Genomic DNA, 17412 nt, shown 5'->3' on the forward strand with positions numbered 1-17412 from the left:
GACAGAGGTAAATACTGAGAAATAGCTAAGAGGGTGGGATTGCTTCTGGGACAAGGAGGGGAGCAAGGCTACAAGAGGACTGCTATTTTTTGCTATTGTAGACATTTTTAATCACGACAGTTGTCCCCTGTTATCTGCAATTTCATTTTCTGTGGTTTCAGTCAACCATGGTCCAAAAATATTAAGATATTTTGACAGAGAGAGAGAGAGAGAGAGAGAGGCCACATTCATGTAACTTTTATTACAGTATATTGTTATAATTGCTCTATTTTATTACTGGTTACTGCTGTTAATCTCTTGCTGTGTCTAATTTATAAATTAAATGTTATCACAGGTGGGTATGTATCTTATGGGGAAAATATAGTACATATACATAGGGTTCGGCACTATCTGTCGTTTAAGGCATCCCCTGGGGTTCTTGGAACACATCCCCTGAGAATAAGGTGGGACTGCTATATTGGTTTTTAAAATTTACTTGCAAACAGTACTTTGATAAAATAAAAGCAAATTAAAAATAATCGCATTAAAGATAAAAAGGAAGCCTGGAGGAGAGAGCACCAGAGAATGGGAAGGCTTAGGAGAAGGTTGCCTAGAGCAGATGATGCCTAAACCTGTTGCAGGTGAAGAGAGGGACAGAGAGCAGCCTGTGCAAAGGCCCTGGGGCGCGTGTGAAGTTCGGACTGAAGACCATGGTGCTTTAGAATGAGAGGAGGAGGGGAGGGGGGGAGATGCAGGCAGAGGCGGGCTACCTGGTCCCCTTAGGCCGCAGTAGGGACTGTGGATTTTATTTGATGAGCCCAGGTGGCCATAGGAAGGTCTCAAGGAGGTAACTGGTGTGACTTCCATTTGTAACAGACTCATTCTCCCTGCTGAGTAGCGGGTGAGGGTGGAAGCAGGAAACAGTGAGAGGTGTAGGGAAGGTAAAATTTTTCCTCTACCCTTTTAGGATTTCTGGCTGGGCCTAAGGCTTAAACTAACATGAGACAGATTAACAGGAGAAAAGCATATAAATTTATTGACATGTACAATGGGGGCCCACTCACCCCCCAATAAACAATAACAAAGACCCAAAGAAGGGACCAGGCTTATGTGCTTATACACTAGGTTGAACAAAGAATGACAATTGCGTAACTAAAAAGATAAGTTTAAAAGGTTTGTTTGTACAGATTTTTCTCGGCCTTGACTCCCACCTCTGGTATTGAGCATGTCTTTCTTCCTCCTGCTGTAGGGAGGGCATCTTTCACGCGGGCCTTTTAGCTCCTGCTTTCAGAAAGGAAAGGGGAGGTCAGAGCGCCTGTCAGCTGTTTTGTAAGTGCCTTTAGTTTAAAAAAATTGATTTGCCGGCCAGGCACGGTGGTGCACGCCTGTAGTCCTAGCACTCTGGGAGGCCAAGGCAGGAAGATCACTTGAGCTCAGGAATTCAAGACCAGCCTGAGCAAGAGCAAGACCCCATCTCTACTAAAAATAGAAAGAAATTAGCTGGACAACTAAAAATATATAGGAAAAATTAGCTGGGCATGGTGGCGTATGCCTATAGTCCCAGCTACTCGGGAGGCTGAGGCAGGAGGATCGTTTGAGCCCAGGAATTTGAGGTTGCTGGGAGCTAGGCTGACGCCACGGCACTCTACCCAGGGCGACAGAGTGAGACTCTGTCTCAAAAAAAAAAGGATTTGCCAAAGCGGCATAATTTGGGGTGACAGATCCTGAACCCCTTCAGGGGCCTGGCTCAGAGGGACATGAGGGAAGGAAGCGCAGTGGACAGGTGCGAAACCAGCGCTGCAGGTAGAGGCCGTAAGGCCTGGTGCAGGGGTGTGGAGGACACGCTGACGAGCACTGCCTTCATTTAACCTTCACAGGCACCCCCAGGGCTGTGTGGCCAGGTGGGCACGTGCTACCGAAGAGGAAAATTGAAGTTCGAAGGGGGGCTTCACGAAGTCGTGCCGCTTGATGAGGGTGGGGGGCAGAGCTGGGGCTGGAACTCCCTGCCCAGCCTCCCAGCCCTCGTCCCCCAACCTGACCCACAGGAATGAGTGAACAAATGGAAGAGGCTGGGTATACCTGGAGCGCAGGGAAACTGCAGGGAGGAGGCTGGGCCTGGCGGCAGGACTCGCCTGGTGGGCTGCAGGGGACAGCTTCACTCTGAGCGCAGTGAGCAGCCGTGGGAGAACCTTGGGCAGGGGAAGGCCAGTGCCACAGGAAGGCCACCCTCAACCCTGAGGGCCACACTCCCAGGAGCTCCTTGGAGCCCACCTACACCTCATGCATTTGTACGTACTGGGGACTGAGGCCTATGGGAAGGGCATTGCCAGGGTGCAGGGCAGGTGGAGGGATAGCGTCAAGAGGCCAGGGGGGCCCCAGGTGGAAGTGAGTGTGTCCATGGTCCTACTGTGCGCTGCCATAGCCAGGGTGGCCCCAAGGAATAGCTCATTGAGGAAAGGGGCCTAGTTGGTGCCTCGCACATAGTAGATGCTCAACAAAAACTCATTTCCTTTTCCCTCTCTTTTCTGACTGCTATCCCCTTCCCTCCTGGGGCAGGGATCAGCACAGGCCAGGACACGGTGGCCAGAGGAGAGCCCGGGGCAGAGGATCTCAGACCAGGTGGGCAATCCGGCCCTCTGCTTATTTTCATACAGCCTACAAGCTAACAATGGTTTTTGCAGATGACCGTTTGCAATTGATTTATGGTAGGAAACACTAACTTTGAACTCCAATTAAGCAAAATGTCATCCCCCAAGAGAATTCTATTCTTTTCATTAGTACGCCTGTATCACAAAACATCGTCCTCAATTATCATCATTATCCTTGGAATTTTGTCAGTTAAAAATTAGTGGAGATTTGTTTCCTCACTGCATAATGTCTTTAATTTTGCCTCTCGACCCGCAAAGCCTAAAACGTTTATTCTTTACCCTGTCCTTCTACCCCTCACCCTGCCTGGGGCTCTCCAGGTTCAGCGATCCCAGGACTAATGACCGAGCCTGGCTGCAGGGCAGGACCGTGGACTCCCAGCCCACTGCTCCCAGGCGCCCTGGGCCTCCTCTCAGCCCTGGCTGGCCCACGCCCCGCCTGGCCTGGGACACGGTGTCGCCTGGGGGCATGTGCTGCAGTGGCTTGAGGGAGCTCGGCTGGCCACATTCTCCTCTCCAACTCCCCGCGGGAGCCAAGGCCGGCGTGGGTGGCTGAAATCTCCTCGGTAACAGGGTCTGCCCCCTGCTCCCTCTCCCGCCTCCTCCCCAACCTGCACCCCCTCGCCCCGCACCTGCTCTCCGGCCCTCAGCCCCTCCTCCCGCCTCTCCTGCACCCCCCTCCTTGCTGGCTCCATGTCACCATCTGTGGCACAGTCCCTCTCTGTCACTCTCCCTGCCACCCCCTCGTTCTCCTTCCTCCCTCCTCACTCTCCATCCCTGCCTCCCTCTGCATCTCTCCCTCTCTCTCCTTTCTCCTCCTTGCCTTCTCCCTGTCAGCATCTCTCCTCACTCCCCCTCATTCTGCCTTTCCACCCACTCACCATCCTCTCTCTCTCTCCCTCTCTCTCCCGCCCTCCCCCACCTCCGACCGACCCCCTTTCCCTCTATTTCCATTGGCTTCTTACGTCCCCTGTTCTCCTCTTTTCCTCTTCACCTTGGGGAGCTTGTCCCCCACCCCCACCCCGGGCCCCTGGCTGCAGACCCCCCCATCTGTGTCCCTGGCCCCCAGGATGTATCCTGGAGATGGGGGGTGATGCACCAGGCACCGCTGGGCAGTCCAGGCCAGAGACCAGATGGGAGAGGCGCTGTGGGCAGACGGGGCGCCGAGGGCCCAGGAGGGGCCCTAGTCCACAAGCCGTCTCGAAATGGGCACCGTTTGAGTGCCCTGGCTAGGGGTGCTCTGGGGACACCTGGGCACTGGGCAGGGAGGGGGGACAGCAGAACAATAACCAGCCTGGCGGCAAGGAGGGGAGCCCTCACCCTGTGGGCAGGTAAGGCGGCTGGGGCCGGGTGGGGTCCCGGAGGGGGTGGTGCCAGAGCCCACCCTCTGCCCAGGGTGAACTTGGGAGGCTGGGGCTGGGGGCTGGCAGTGGGTGAGGAGTCCTAGGGAGGAAGGAGGAGTCCTTCCTGTGACCTCTTGGAAGGCTGCAGAAACAGGGGTATTAATCTTAGAATCTTGTGCCACCATTCTAGAATCTCGGCATCGCAGAACAGCATAATGTCAGAGCTAGAGGAAGCCAGATGCATCACGGCGTTTGGCCCCAGCTCACGTGGCAGCTCCCCCGAGCTCCCCGCCACGCGCCCGTGCTCAGCATACTCATGAATCTCAACAACGCCCCTGGAGGTGAGTGCGCTTGTCTTCATCTTAATGGGAGGAAACTGAGGTCCACGGGGGAGAGGTGACTCGTCCAAGGTCACACAGCAATTTGGCATCTCACTCTGTGGCAGAGCGAAGCCCCCAACCCAGGGCTTGTGGGGTGTGTTCCTGGGGGCCAGACCCCAGGCTTGGGTGGGAGTTAGCCAGTCGGCACTGACCAGATGAGCCGAGGCTCTCTGGGAGAAGGCCAGGGTGCAAGGACAAGCAGAAGCAGAGACCACCAAGGGCCCTCAGCCCGCATTGTCGGGGTGGTCCCAGACCTTGATTCCTCTCAGCCTGGGGCCTGTTGAGAAGCCAGCATGCCCAGGAAGTACCAATGGTTTAGGACGAATTCTGCCTTCCCACTGTCCTGCTGGTGACCTTGTGCAAGTTACTTAACCTCTCTGAGCCTCCACTTCCTTCTCTCTAAACCCCTCCTGGGCTCCATGGGGATTTCATGGTGAATTTGAAGCCTCCACCTGGGAACAATGTCCCACCCTGGAGCTCTACTTGCTGAACTGCTTGGTTGTTCGCGTTCACGGACGTTCTGGGTGGCATGCTAGGGGCTGGGGCTAAAGAAATAGATCGTTCAAGGTCCCTGTGTCCAAGAGCCAGAACTCCAGGAGGTGGGAGACAGGCAAATGGAGAGCTATCGGGTGCCTGGCATCCCCGAGGGCCTGTCCGTAATTGCTGTGGGGCTCAGGGAAGCCACTCACCCTCTCTGTGCTCTGTCCCCGCTGGAACAGTCCTTTGAGGAGTCCGCCCCCAGCTTTCAGGCAAGCTTGTGCCAAAGATAAACCAGACGGGAGGAAAAGTCCCTCCTTCCCGGGGATGAACTAGATTATGCACAGGATTCCAGCTCCTTAAAGAAAAGACGGCACGAAACTGCAGGTCTGGCTTATGCGCATGGAAAGCTGTGATTCCCCTGCTCTGGCACAGTGGCCTCTTAGACTATGACAGGGAAGACAGGCTGAGAGGAGGGCGGAGGCCGGGAGTCTCTGTGGGGCTCAGGGGTTCTAGGAGGGGCTATTTCAGCCCCCAGTACACAGGAGGGTCTGACTGGGTACACTGCGTTCCTGCCAGGGCCACGTGTGTGTCAGCATGCGTGCTCATGCATGTGGGTGCACACACGGGCCGGGCAGGGGGTGGGCTGGCCTCAGAGCTCAGCCCCGGGCTTCCCTGGGGGCATCTGTCTAGCTCCTTGCCGTTCTCTGGAGCCTGGAGCTCCTCCCCGCCCCCACTCGGAGCCCTGGGGTGCTGTACAGAGGATATGTGCATAGCACAGAGATGGGGGGCAGCGGGGGGAAGGTGGACGGTGTTGCAGGACCCTGGCCAAGGAAGTAGGACTCTAAGGTCCCAGGTTCCACAATTCTGGGTCTAAGAAGGACTGATTCTGACATTCTAGAATTCTAACATCCTCTGATTCAAGGACACTGAGTCTAAAAATCTGACTCTAAGATTCTATGACTGTTCTAAGAAGCTAAAATTCTCTTTCTCTGCCTCCAATAGTGTGAGGCTTTGGGTCCATGATCCTAATGGCTCAAGAACCCAAGGGGCAGTGTGGGGGGCTGGCTGCCGGCTGGGCTCTCGAGTGGGTGCCTTCCCTCGGCCTGGCCTCAGTTTGCTGCCCTGGGGAATGGGTGTGGAGGTGGGGAATGGTCATTAAGGGTCCTCCCAGATTTGCCCCTTCATGGGACACTGTATGACGCTGCATGTCACCAGCTTAGCCTGGAACCTGGCGCAGTCGGGGCTCAGAGCAGCTGGCAGCACTGTTAGGACGCTATAGCCTGCTGTGCAGATACTCCACCCACTGCTCCCCCCCCAGAGCTGCTGCCCCGGGCTCAGGAGAGCTGATGAGGCCTTGGGGAGAGGGGTGGATTAAGGACAGTATGGAGATGCCCCCCCAGGCTCGGAGTCCTGTCTCCTCTCCCAGACCCAGGAGCAGGGAGGGGTGCTCTGAGCCCAGCCAGCCTGGGGTGAAGTCAGAAGCCATGGCCTAGGGGTTCTTTACCATCCTCGCCACCCCCCCCACCCCCACCTGACACTCGGAGCTCTCGGCAGCCCCAGGTCCTCAGGGTAGGAGCAATCAGGTGGGCTCACCCACCCAGAGGCATTTGTTTGGAGTTGTGGGGGGTCTCTCCTTCCCAGGAGCCTTGCACCTCAAAAGTGGAGTCTGCGCAGGGCCATGCGGACTGCAGGTCTCACTGGAGGTATTTCAGGCCCAGCGTTGGTTCCGTCGGAGGGGATTAGAAGGGCTTCTCCTCTGAGAGATTTCTCAGGGGTTTCTGCAGGGAGAATCAGGACAGCCAGGAGCCAAGGGACAGGGTGGGGGGTCGTAGAAAGAAGGGGTGCGGTAGGAGGTCCAGGCCACAGAGGAGGCTCCTGTTTTCAGGCGTGCGCTTTCCCCAGCAGGGCCTGGAATTCCACCACGGCGATTCATCCCCTTGGCGCTCAGAACTGCCTGCCCCAGGTTCCTCTGAGTCATCCCAGGCGCTGGTGCGAAAGTGAGGCTGGGAGGCAGCGGGTGGAGGGGCCAGAGCCGGATAAGGCGGAGGCTCCACACTTCAGGGGATCACAGTGCAGCAGCGGGGCCGGGAAGAGGCCCAGTTCCTCATCCACCCGGGACGTGCAGCCTGCCCCACTGGCCAGGGATGGCGGCCATTCTTGTCAGCACCGTCACGTGAATTATAAATTTCTCCATCGCCAGTGGGTCTCTGGGGGAGAAGGGGCCTCGGCCGCACCCCCCAGGCGCACAGCCACCTTTCCTGGGCAGGGCCTTTGGGAGGGTGCAGTGGGATGGTCCAGACTAGGGGGGTTCCTAAGGGCTCCCAGTCCCGGGGGAGGGGACACCCCTGAGCCCGTGATTCTTAACTCCATTTGGAATCTGAGGAATCTGACACAAGCTCTGAGCTCTGCCCAAAAAAGACAGGGACGCATTAACCTTCACCTAGACTTCCGTGGGTCCCATGAAGTTCATCTGGGTGCAGGCAAAGGACCTGGGATGCGAAGCAGTATTTTTCAGATATGAAGGCTGAGACCTGTTGGTGGACCGTGCAATCCACTTACTGGAGCCCTGCCAGCCGGGGCATCACATGTAGAAAGGGCGGGTATTGGTTTATGAACGGATGTGACTTCATGTCCCACACCACACACTAGCTGCATGATAGAGAGTGGTCATTTCACCTCCCTGAGACTCGGTTTCCTCATCTGAGAAATGGGGATAGCACCACCTAGCCCTGTGGGCTGTGCAGAGCGAATGAGAGGGTGCGTGCCAAGCCCTGACCTGGGGTACGGTAGGTCTCCAAGTTCAGTGTGATGGGGGAGGGGACAGAGAAAGCCATCCTCTGTCGTGACGAGGCTGTGTCCTCCCTCCTTCAGGCCAGTAGCTGACTGCTGACCACCTTCCCTTGGCCATGGACACCCCTGGCTATCCTTCATTGGTGTCCACGACCCCGGAACCCGAGAACGCCTCCTCGGCCTGGCCCCTGAATGCCACCCTGGGAAACGTGTCGGCGGGCCCAAGCCCGGCAGGGCTGGCCGTCAGTGGTGTGTTGATCCCACTGGTCTACCTGGTGGTGTGCGTGGTGGGCCTGCTGGGCAACTCGATGGTCATCTACGTGGTCCTGCGGCACACGGCCAGCCCGTCGGTGACCAATGTCTACATCCTCAACCTGGCGCTGGCTGACGAGCTCTTCATGCTGGGACTGCCCTTCCTGGCTGCCCAGAACGCTCTGTCCTACTGGCCCTTCGGCTCCCTCATGTGCCGCCTGGTCATGGCCGTGGACGGCATCAACCAGTTCACAAGCATCTTCTGTCTCACCGTCATGAGCGTGGACCGCTACCTGGCCGTGGTGCACCCCACCCGCTCGGCCCGCTGGCGCACAGCGCCCGTGGCCCGCACAGTCAGTGCGGCAGTCTGGGTGGCCTCGGCTGTGGTGGTGCTGCCCGTGGTGGTCTTTTCGGGTGTGCCCCGTGGCATGAGCACCTGTCACATGCAGTGGCCCGAGCCGGCGGCAGCCTGGCGGGCCGGCTTCATCATCTACACGGCCGCGCTGGGCTTCTTCGGGCCGCTGCTGGTCATCTGCCTCTGCTACCTGCTCATCGTGGCGAAGGTGCGCTCGGCTGGGCGGCGGGTGTGGGCACCCTCGTGCCAGCGGCGACGGAACTCTGAGCGCAGGGTCACACGCATGGTGGTGGCCGTAGTGGCGCTCTTCGTCCTCTGCTGGATGCCCTTCTACGTGCTCAACATTGTCAACGTGGTGTGCCCGCTGCCCGAGGAGCCCGCCTTCTTCGGCCTCTACTTCCTGGTGGTGGCGCTGCCTTATGCCAACAGCTGTGCCAACCCCATCCTCTACGGCTTCCTCTCCTACCGCTTCAAGCAGGGCTTCCGCAGGGTCCTGCTGCGGCCTTCCCGCCGCGTGCGCAACCAGGAGCCCACTGTGGGGCCTCCAGAGAAGACCGAGGAGGAGGACGAGGAAGAGGATGGGGAGGAGGGTAGGGCGCAGGGGAAGGGGAAGGAGGAGAATAGCCGGGTCAGCCAGATCACACAGCCTGGCAGCAGCGGGCAGGAGCGGCCGCCCAGCAGAGCAGCTGGCAAGGAGCGGCAGTTCCTGCCCCAGGAGCCCTCAGCTGGGGAGAAGTCCAGCACGCTGCACATCAGCTACCTGTAGGGCCTGGGGAGGGCCAGAGTGGCCCGAGGAAGAGACAGGGGCCATGGGTGTGCCTGGGGCATGGAATGCCTGGGCCCGAGATGCCAGAGACCCGTGCTGGGATGTTCAGAGGCCTGGGCTCTGATCCCACTGCTGCCCGGATTTGCTGCGTGACCTTGGGTAGGTCACTTCCACTCTCTGGGCCTTGTTTCCCGCTCTGTGACTCAGGGATAGGAGTAAGCAGCCTGGATGAGCTCTGTCAGGTGAGAGGTCTGGTGGGCATCGCTGCTGGGCTGACCTTGCTGAGCGGGGCCGGGTTAAAGGCTGAGTGCAGACTGGCCTGCTTCCCAGAGACGGAGCATCCTGGGGAACCAGCCTGAATCTTGGCCCTCAGAGGCCTGGATTTCCCGGGCTCAGGGTCAGGGACACGGGAGTTGCTGGGGGCTGGGCTGGAGCCCCAAACAGAAGAAAGTCTAACCTGGGGGGAGGAGGGGGTAGAAGTGCTCAGGCCTGGGTTGGCGCTCCCCCACAGACTGTGAGGCCTTGGCCAGCTACGCTCCTCTCAGTTGTCCTCTGCCGGACAACTTGGTCACCTCTGGGCCCTCTTGGCCCAGACGCTTGGAACTGGGGCTCCTGTGCTCCTGGACATGAGGAGAAGAGGTGACCTTTCTAGGAAGCTAATTCTGTCCAGCTTCAGAGTCCCTTACTGTGTGGGCTCTTTTGAGGCCCTGCATCTGATTTTGTACTGTAATTTTGTATTCCTTTTCTTAAAGAGGGACCCCAAACTGCATAAGCCTAGGCCACCCAAAGCCTGGCTGGGGGCCCCTGGTGAGGTCAGCCACCTGATCCCTAAGGCAGGTTGCTTTGGGTCTTGTGGCTGGAATTGGGGTGGGGGCATCCTCAGGTCTTTGAAGGCTTCCAAGAGCCTCCTCACAGTGGGACCTGCCCTGTTTCTCTCCTTGCGACCTCTCTCCTCCCCTCCTGGAGACCCAGACAGGGACCCATGTGGACTGGCACGGAAAGGCAGTGTCTGAGCAGCTCTGTGAGGAGAAGGAGATAAGAGGAAGAGGAGGGAGAAGGAGCAGGAGGGAGGATGACAGATCTGTTTCTTGGAGCCATCTGCGGCCCCTGTGGGCTGAGCGCAGTTGCAGCATCTATGAACCAGAGTCGCCGAAGCCTGGCCCGACCAACGTCAAGGAGAGGCTGCACTGGGTGAGCGAACGCACAGGGCCAGGGAGTGCCAGAAAGAAGGGTTCAGGCCTTGACAGAGGACACATCGGGGGAGTGGTGAGCCCCTGGTGAGTGGGGGAACAGGCCTCCCCATCCTCTATGTTCCTGGGGGCTGCAGGTCTGGAATAGAACCACGGGGAGCAGCCACTGTCCAAGGCTGGGCCTGGACTTCCTCCCAGAGTTGTGCCCTTCAAGCCGTGGTAGGGTCTGCCCTGGCAAGGGTGGCACCTCTGCGAAATCCCTCCACCCCCATCCCCCTGCAGAGGGCAGGGGGTCCTCAGGGAAAGCACAGGAACCAGAATTTTGGAGACCTGGATCTTCAACCTGCCTCAGGATCCTTGGCTAGTCTTGGCCTCTCTGGGCCTCAGTTTCCCCATCATAAGATGGAAGTGGTTATCCCAGCTTGTCTGCCTCCTGGGACTCGGGGAGAAACAGGAGACATGCTGGGTAAACTGCCAGGCTCACTGCAATGGATGCCCTCCCCACCCCCAGGCTTGGCCTGCACCCCCACACCCCAGTTCATCAAATGGCCTCTCTGTGTCTGGCTCTTGGGGTGTGGACACTGCAAGTCATGAGAAATGGGGAGGTGGGGGTCAGAGGCCAAGGGGCAGGGAGGCAGGGCTCAGGGACAGTGCCGGACCCTCTGAGGGGAAGGGTGTTCACAAAACCAGATATTCCATGGAGATTGGGGGCTGGAGGCCCGGCCCTGGGATGTGATCTGGTGTTCCCCGGAGGAGGATCTGAACATCTGAGGGAGAAGGGACCCCTGGCATTCCAGCCTTCTCTGGCCGACACTGCCTTCCTGACTCCTGGGCAGATGAGCAATGTCCTACAAGGATAATGGGGAGGCCAGTTAGGAAATCCTTTGCTGCTTCTGCCCCTAGCTCTTGTCAATAAAGATGGTGATACACAACAGCATCGTGGCCTGGCCAATCCCTCTGCCAGACGCCGTGGGTACAGATGGGTGTGAATGTGCAGGTGTGTGTGGGCTCTGTACACCCTGGCCTCTTCATGTGTGGCCTCCCAGAGTCCAGGTCTTCCAGGGGATGTAGAAGATACCCTTGACGGGCCTGGACCCACATCCTTATAGATCTTGCTCCAAAAGCAGTAGATCTCCTTCCTCCCTATTATCTAAATAGCAAATCTCATGGAAGACAGACGATTGGCTCCAACTGGGTCACATGATGATCCCCTGGGCCAATCACCAAAGACAAGGTGATAGGGTGCCATGATTGACCAGGTGTGGGTCATGTGACTACACTGCCAGCCACAGAGAAGGTAGGGCCCAACGGGAGGTGGGCCAGGCAGCAACAACAGCACCTGGGTGTGCACAGGGTTCACTGTGTGTAGCTGCCTTTACTGGCTGTGATCATGTGTGTGTGACAGTTTGTGTGAGCACAGTGCAAGATGCACAGTAGGTGCTCAGCCATACCCATGAGTGAACGTGCACTGGGGCCTCACATGGGGCAGGGGTGCGTGGGGTGGGAGCAGAGGAACTGCTGGGGCCCGAGTGTGGTGTGGGAGTTGTCGCCTGGGCCAGGGTCCCTCCATGTGTTCCCACAGCTCCCGCTCCCCCACCACAATGGATGCCACTGCCTGTGCATCTCACGTGAACACATGTGTGTAGATGTCCTTGTCCCCCACACACGTGTGTCTGATAGCCTTGTCCCTCCCAGGGCAGGGCTATGCCTGACGTGTCGGTTTCCAGGGCCTAGCCGTGCTGGTATGGGCCTTCCGATGAGTATCTGGAACAAATGCACAAAAGGAGCCATTGCATTTCACAATTCCAGGGTACTGCACCCTGTGACTCCAGCCTCCTTTGAGATTGTACAATGTGGTGGCCCTGAATAAATGAGTGTGGGGGTATGGGGAGCCGAAGGGGCTCGTATTGGTTTTTGGGGCTAGAATCTGTGGGTTAGGGGTGCCTCAGGGGCTGTAGGGTGAGGGGAGGCTCTGTGGTCGTGAGCTTGAGCAGGGAGGGAGGGGTGGTGACAACCCACCTTGCCTGACTCCTCTTCTTCAGCCATGGAAGTTGCTCGCATTCAAGTTCTTACCTTGAACTTGTCTCTCAGAGGCGGTTGCCAGGCAACAGCCCATGGCCACCCGGCTCTGGACCAGGACTTTTTGTGTTAGCATCAGCACTATCAGGAAGGAGCTGGGAGTCTGCAGGGACATGAGCAGGGAAAGCCGAAGCCCCCAGATCTTTGGGATCCTCTTCACCTAGAAGGGGTGGGGCAGATGGAGTCCAGCGTCCCATAGGAGGTGACACCTCAGACTCCATAGGACTCCAAACACAAGAAAACACAGCAAGAAGCCCAGGCTATAAAGTTGGGGGGCACTGACCTGGAGTTGTACAAGGCCACCGTCCTGCCAAGGCCTCAGGGTACTCCCCGGCACTGGTAGGTCTGCTGGCAGGCTGCAGGGGAGATGCAGCCCCTAAAAGTCATGGGACCCACAGCCAGGAGGCCTGAGCCCTGGGCCCCACCTTGCCACAAACCTACTGCGTGGCCTTGGACCATTTATTTCACCTCTTTGGACATGATTCATTTCGTTAACAAAGGCTTTTCTGAGCACCAGCTGTATGCAAGGCCCTGCCACTGGCTGGGGGTACAGTAGAGGCGAACAACACGGTCCCACGCTCACAGTGCTCACGGCCACCACATGGTGAACGTGTCACTGTTTGTTGGGCTCGCTGGGGAGGGAAAAGCGCAATGTGCTCTGGGAGCATCAGGGGGGTCGGTGGAGCTGCAGCAGAGCCGGAGTCTGAGCCTAAGTGTGCCAGGCAGAGGGACCTGCACGTGCTAAGGCCCTGAGCATGGAGGAGCCCAGCGAGTGAGGGAAGAAGGTAGCAGTGAGATGCTTGGGGACACAGGCTGTGTCAGACGGGCCTCCTAGGGCATTAATTCCTGTGATGGGCTGAGCTATTCCCCTATTCATATGTTGAAGTCCTAAGTCCCAGTACCTTGGAAGGTGACCTTCTTTGGAAATCAGGTCATTGCAGAGGTAGGCAGTTAAGATGAGGTCATACCAGAGTAGGGAGGGTTCCTAATCCAACGTGACTGGTGTCCTTAAAAAAGGGGAGATTGGGACACAGGGAGGTGTCATGTGAACACGGAGGCGAGGATCGGAGTGATGCTTTTGCCAGCCAAGGACACCAAGGATTGCCAGCAAACACCCGGATGCCAAGAGACAGGCCGAGAGCAGCTCCTTCCCTCACGGTGCTGGGAAGGAAGCTTTGGTCTTGGACTGCCAGCCTCCAGAACTTCGAGAATAAATTTCCATTGTTAAAGTCGCCCAGTTTGTGGTACTTTGTTAAGCCGCCCGAGCAAACTAACACAATTCCTCACCTGCAAAACAGAAATCGCAGCCCCTCCTCTCCTGGGTCTCTGGGGAGACCTGCTGGATTAACCCACTCATTCCTTCATTCGGCAGCTACTGGGTGGCTGCCAACTGCAGAAGGCTGAGGGCAGAGAAGCGGAGCACAAGGCCTGTCTTCTAGAAGTCAAGGAAGTGACAGCACAGATGAGAGGTACAGAGGGCAGTTCTAAGCACACGTGGGACTGCCTAGGTTTGAATCCCGGCTGTTGTCCAGTAGCTGTTTGACTTCGAGCCAGTTAATTAACCTCTCTGTGCCTGTGTCCTCCTCTCTGAGGATGAGAGCAGTTGTCCCTATTGTTAGGAGGTTTAAATGAGTGAATACTTGTAAACTGCTTAGAAGAGTGCCTGGTGTGCCACAGGCCCTGTGTCAGTGTTAAACAGACATGGGAAGTGCTTTTGCAGAAGGAAGAATCCATCTGCGGATGGGTGGAAGCCTTCCCAGGAGGAGTTAGAGTCCAGCCAAGTGCGACAGGGGGCCAGAGTTTGTCTACAGGGAGGTGTGGGAGACTTCCCACGTCCTGATGACAGCTCTGATACTCATTTTACAGCTGAAGACAGTGGGGCCCAGGATGGTCATGTGACTTTGCCCAGGGTTACGGCACCAGGAGCAGGACCCAAAACGCTTTTTTCCCACCCCCAGGCCAGTGCCCACAATTTTTAAAAACTATGAAAACGGGGGCTGGGTGGACAGGAGTGATGCTGGGAGCGGGGAGAGCTGAGCCACTGGTGTCAGCTCCCTGGTGGCCACTGGGCCATGGCAGACAACGTCCTCAGGGAAGACTCGACAGGCAGAGGGGCAAGCCAGTCCCCACGGGGACCTCAGTCGCTTCCCGGAGGCCCAGCCACCCCCCAGCAAGCTTTGCAGCCCTGGCACGGGCCCGCCTAGCGGACCAGGGCAGTGTGCACACAGGGGTGAATGACGGGCGCACACACGTGCACACGAGTGTGCTGAGGGTGAGGCCAGCCTTCGCTTTCTCATAGGCTCAAAGACAGTGGCCAGGCCACACTCAGTGTCTTCCAGACACCTTGGGTTCTGGCTCACCCGCCCCCAGAGCCCATTTCCTCTACCACCATCTTGTTCCAGGTGGGGAAACTGAGGCCTGGGGTGAACGTGGGCTGTACCAGAGCCCTGCTGGAGAAGGTACAGGACATGGCCTCTCAGCCCTTCCACCGGCTTTAATGGCCAGCAGTGTGTCAATATTTGCTCATGGGAACTGCTGGCGCTGCACACTCAGCCCGCAAGGTCGCTCTGTCTGTGACACCATGGGTCGCCTCTTAGCTCTGCTGGGACCTTCTGCCTGCTCCTCCGAAGGGAGGGTCTCTCCCCGCTCTGGCCATAATAAACAGCAGCTATCAGGGGAAAAGGAAACACACACAACGCCCGCTTACGTGGGCGGCTGTGGCAGGTGAGCTCTTGGCACACTCAGGTTCGAACCCCAGATCCACCACTTCTTAGCTGAGTGCCTTTGAGCCAGTCTCGGAACCTCTCTGAGCCTCAGTTTCCTCATCTGTAAAATGGGCTCCACACCCCATCTCACAAGACTATCGCAGGACTGGGCCCCCCCCCAGCTGCAGGATGGCCTCAGCGAGGTCAGCGCTGTGTTCTCTGTGCCCGGCAGGGGGCGCCGCGGGACCTCAGGCCGCGCCCCCTCGCCGAGCGGCGTCCGCCCTCGGGCTCCTTTTCGCGGGCTTGATTCGGCCACACTCGGATCCGCTCGGCTTCATTCGGCTCTGCTCGGCAGCACTCGGCCACACTCGGCCAAGCTCGGCCTTGTTCGGCTCTACTCCCTGGCTTCGGGGAGTCACCCCTCTCACTTTTGCAGCCGGGAGGTTGGCGCTGGCCGCCAGTCCCATCATCCTGGCTCTGCCACTAGTCGGCCGTGGGAGGGAGACAGCTGCTGGCTCCCAGTGTCCCTGAGCCTCAGTTTCCCCCTCTAACAATGAATAGGGGCCTCGTCGGGGTGCAGAGGGCCTGGGACGGCACAGGCGCTGGCCTTCCCTGAGTCTCTGGGGGATTCAGTTTCCCGTTTTGTAAAATGTGATCCAACCCGCCCAACTTGGCCTAACGCCAGTGGGATCAGACGGAGAAACTGAATCCAGGGAGCGAAGTTCACCCGGGGCCACTGGGCTTGTCAGTGTGTCGGGGGGATTCTGCAGAACCGGGTCTGGGCCTCTGCCCGCGGGAGGGAGTGGGGAGCTTTCGGGGAGAGGGAGGGTCCTTTTGGACCCTCTGCCCACTTTGGGAGATGCTGGATTTGGGGCAAGAAGTGAGAAAATGGGCGCCCAGCCCGCCCCGCCCCTCCGTTCGCTGAGAAGGGGCTGGGGGCCGCACGGGCTGCCGGGCGCGACGGCTCTCCCCGGCAGGTGGCGCTCGCGGTGTCCTTTGTTTAAATTGATAACTGCTTGAACAATTAGATCCTTGACTCCAGGAATCATTATGTTTACTGCTCTCTTTTTTGACAGACACACATTTTTTTTTTTTTTTTTTTTGAGACAGAGTCTCACTGTGTTGCCCGGGCTAGAGTGAGTGCCGTGGCGTCAGCCTAGCTCACAGCAAGACAGGCACACATTTTGTTTGTTAACTACGTGAAGCACACGGTGCTTTGCAAGTGCTGACGGAATGTGCCTGTTTTTACACCTTCCGCTGACCCTGGGCTGCAGTGTGGCCAGATGGTACAGCACGGTGGCTGGGGCTTGTTGAGGTAGTAATTGTGCCTGCGTCAGAGCATTGGTGGAAGGATTAGATCTCAGAACAGGACCTGGAGGGAGTCAAAGCTGTCTTCTGGGAGTGGGGATGTAGGGGGTTGGCTGGAGAGATACAGGGTGCACGCCCTGGGTTTCTGGCCTTGGTGACAAGGGTGCGGGCCTTCTGCCTTGGGGTCACACCTTTGCTGAGGGGAGTTACGGCACAGTGATGAGGGCATCCTGGGCCAGCTGCTCCTCCTGGCTGTGCTGTCATCCTGGGTCCCAGGCTCCCAGCGGGGGTGTGTATGAGGAGAGTGGGCACCCCCCCATATACAGGGTTTAGCCAGAGGGCTAACCCACTGGGGGTTCCACCAGGCTGCTCAGATGGTCCTGGCTTCCTCATGTCCATCTGGCCCAGGGACAAGGCTCAGAGAGGTGAGGAAACTTGCCTGAGGTCACACAGCTAGGAGGAGGTAGAACTGAGTCATAACCCAGGTTTGTCTGCCCCAGGGCTGGAGCTCTGCCTCCAGGCCACCTGACCACTGAGGAGATCCTCAAATGGCTGGGCGACTAAGAGATGACCCACAAATGGAGGAATTTTCAGGCATGGCAAAAGACAGTGGGAGGGAAAATATCAAAGTGTAATATTCCAGAGTTCTGCTCTCTTGTCTACTCTGCCCCAGCCAGCTGCCCTGGACCAAGGCAGACAGGGGGCCCTTCTCTGGGCATCTCATGGCTGGGAGCCAAAGGAGCTGGCCCTAGAACCTGGCGAGTCACCTGCCTTTCCAGACCTCAGCCTCCTTACCTGTTAAATGAGATGAACGCGCTTCCTGCAGAGGGGTTGTGGAGTGCGGCGTGGTGCGCAGTGTGGGCACACAGCCGGCCCTGGACAAAACCATTCCTGTGGCCCCAGCCTGCTTCTCTCCATCCCCGATCCGTCTTCTCTCTCCATCCCCCTTTCCTCACAAGGCTGGGCTTTCTAAGCCCCAGGGGTCAGAGACAGCCAGGAGCTGCTCCAGCCGCTGACTCAGCCCTTTTCCTTCTGTGGCAGCAGGGAGGTGGCTCCCTCCCTCCGCAGCCCTGGCTCTGTGCCCTGGGAATGCTGCCTGGGGCAGGGCCACGTAGCGGGCAGGGCCAGTGCGGGCCTGCT

The 17412-nt window shown here is 58.0% G+C and overlaps 1 protein-coding gene across 1 annotated transcript; it reads left to right on the plus strand.

Moving 5' to 3' along the window:
- The first annotated feature begins 3665 nt into the window (after positions 1 to 3665).
- On the plus strand, positions 3666 to 9423 carry SSTR3 (somatostatin receptor 3). The gene is made up of 2 exons (XM_012638038.1): positions 3666 to 3955; positions 7699 to 9423. Exon 2 carries the CDS (start codon positions 7734 to 7736, stop codon positions 8988 to 8990), a length of 1257 nt encoding a protein of 418 aa, XP_012493492.1. The 5' UTR covers positions 3666 to 3955; positions 7699 to 7733; the 3' UTR covers positions 8991 to 9423.
- Positions 9424 to 17412: the final 7989 nt, after the last annotated feature.

Source organism: Propithecus coquereli, unplaced genomic scaffold (genome assembly GCF_000956105.1).
Source record: "Propithecus coquereli isolate 6110/MARCELLA unplaced genomic scaffold, Pcoq_1.0 Scaffold126, whole genome shotgun sequence".
NCBI classification, from domain to species: domain Eukaryota; kingdom Metazoa; phylum Chordata; class Mammalia; order Primates; family Indriidae; genus Propithecus; species Propithecus coquereli.

Excerpts from the sequence above, each read along its gene's own strand:
- SSTR3 (XM_012638038.1), top strand. The coding sequence starts at position 7,734 with ATGGACACCCCTGGCTATCCTTCATTGGTGTCCACGACCCCGGAACCC.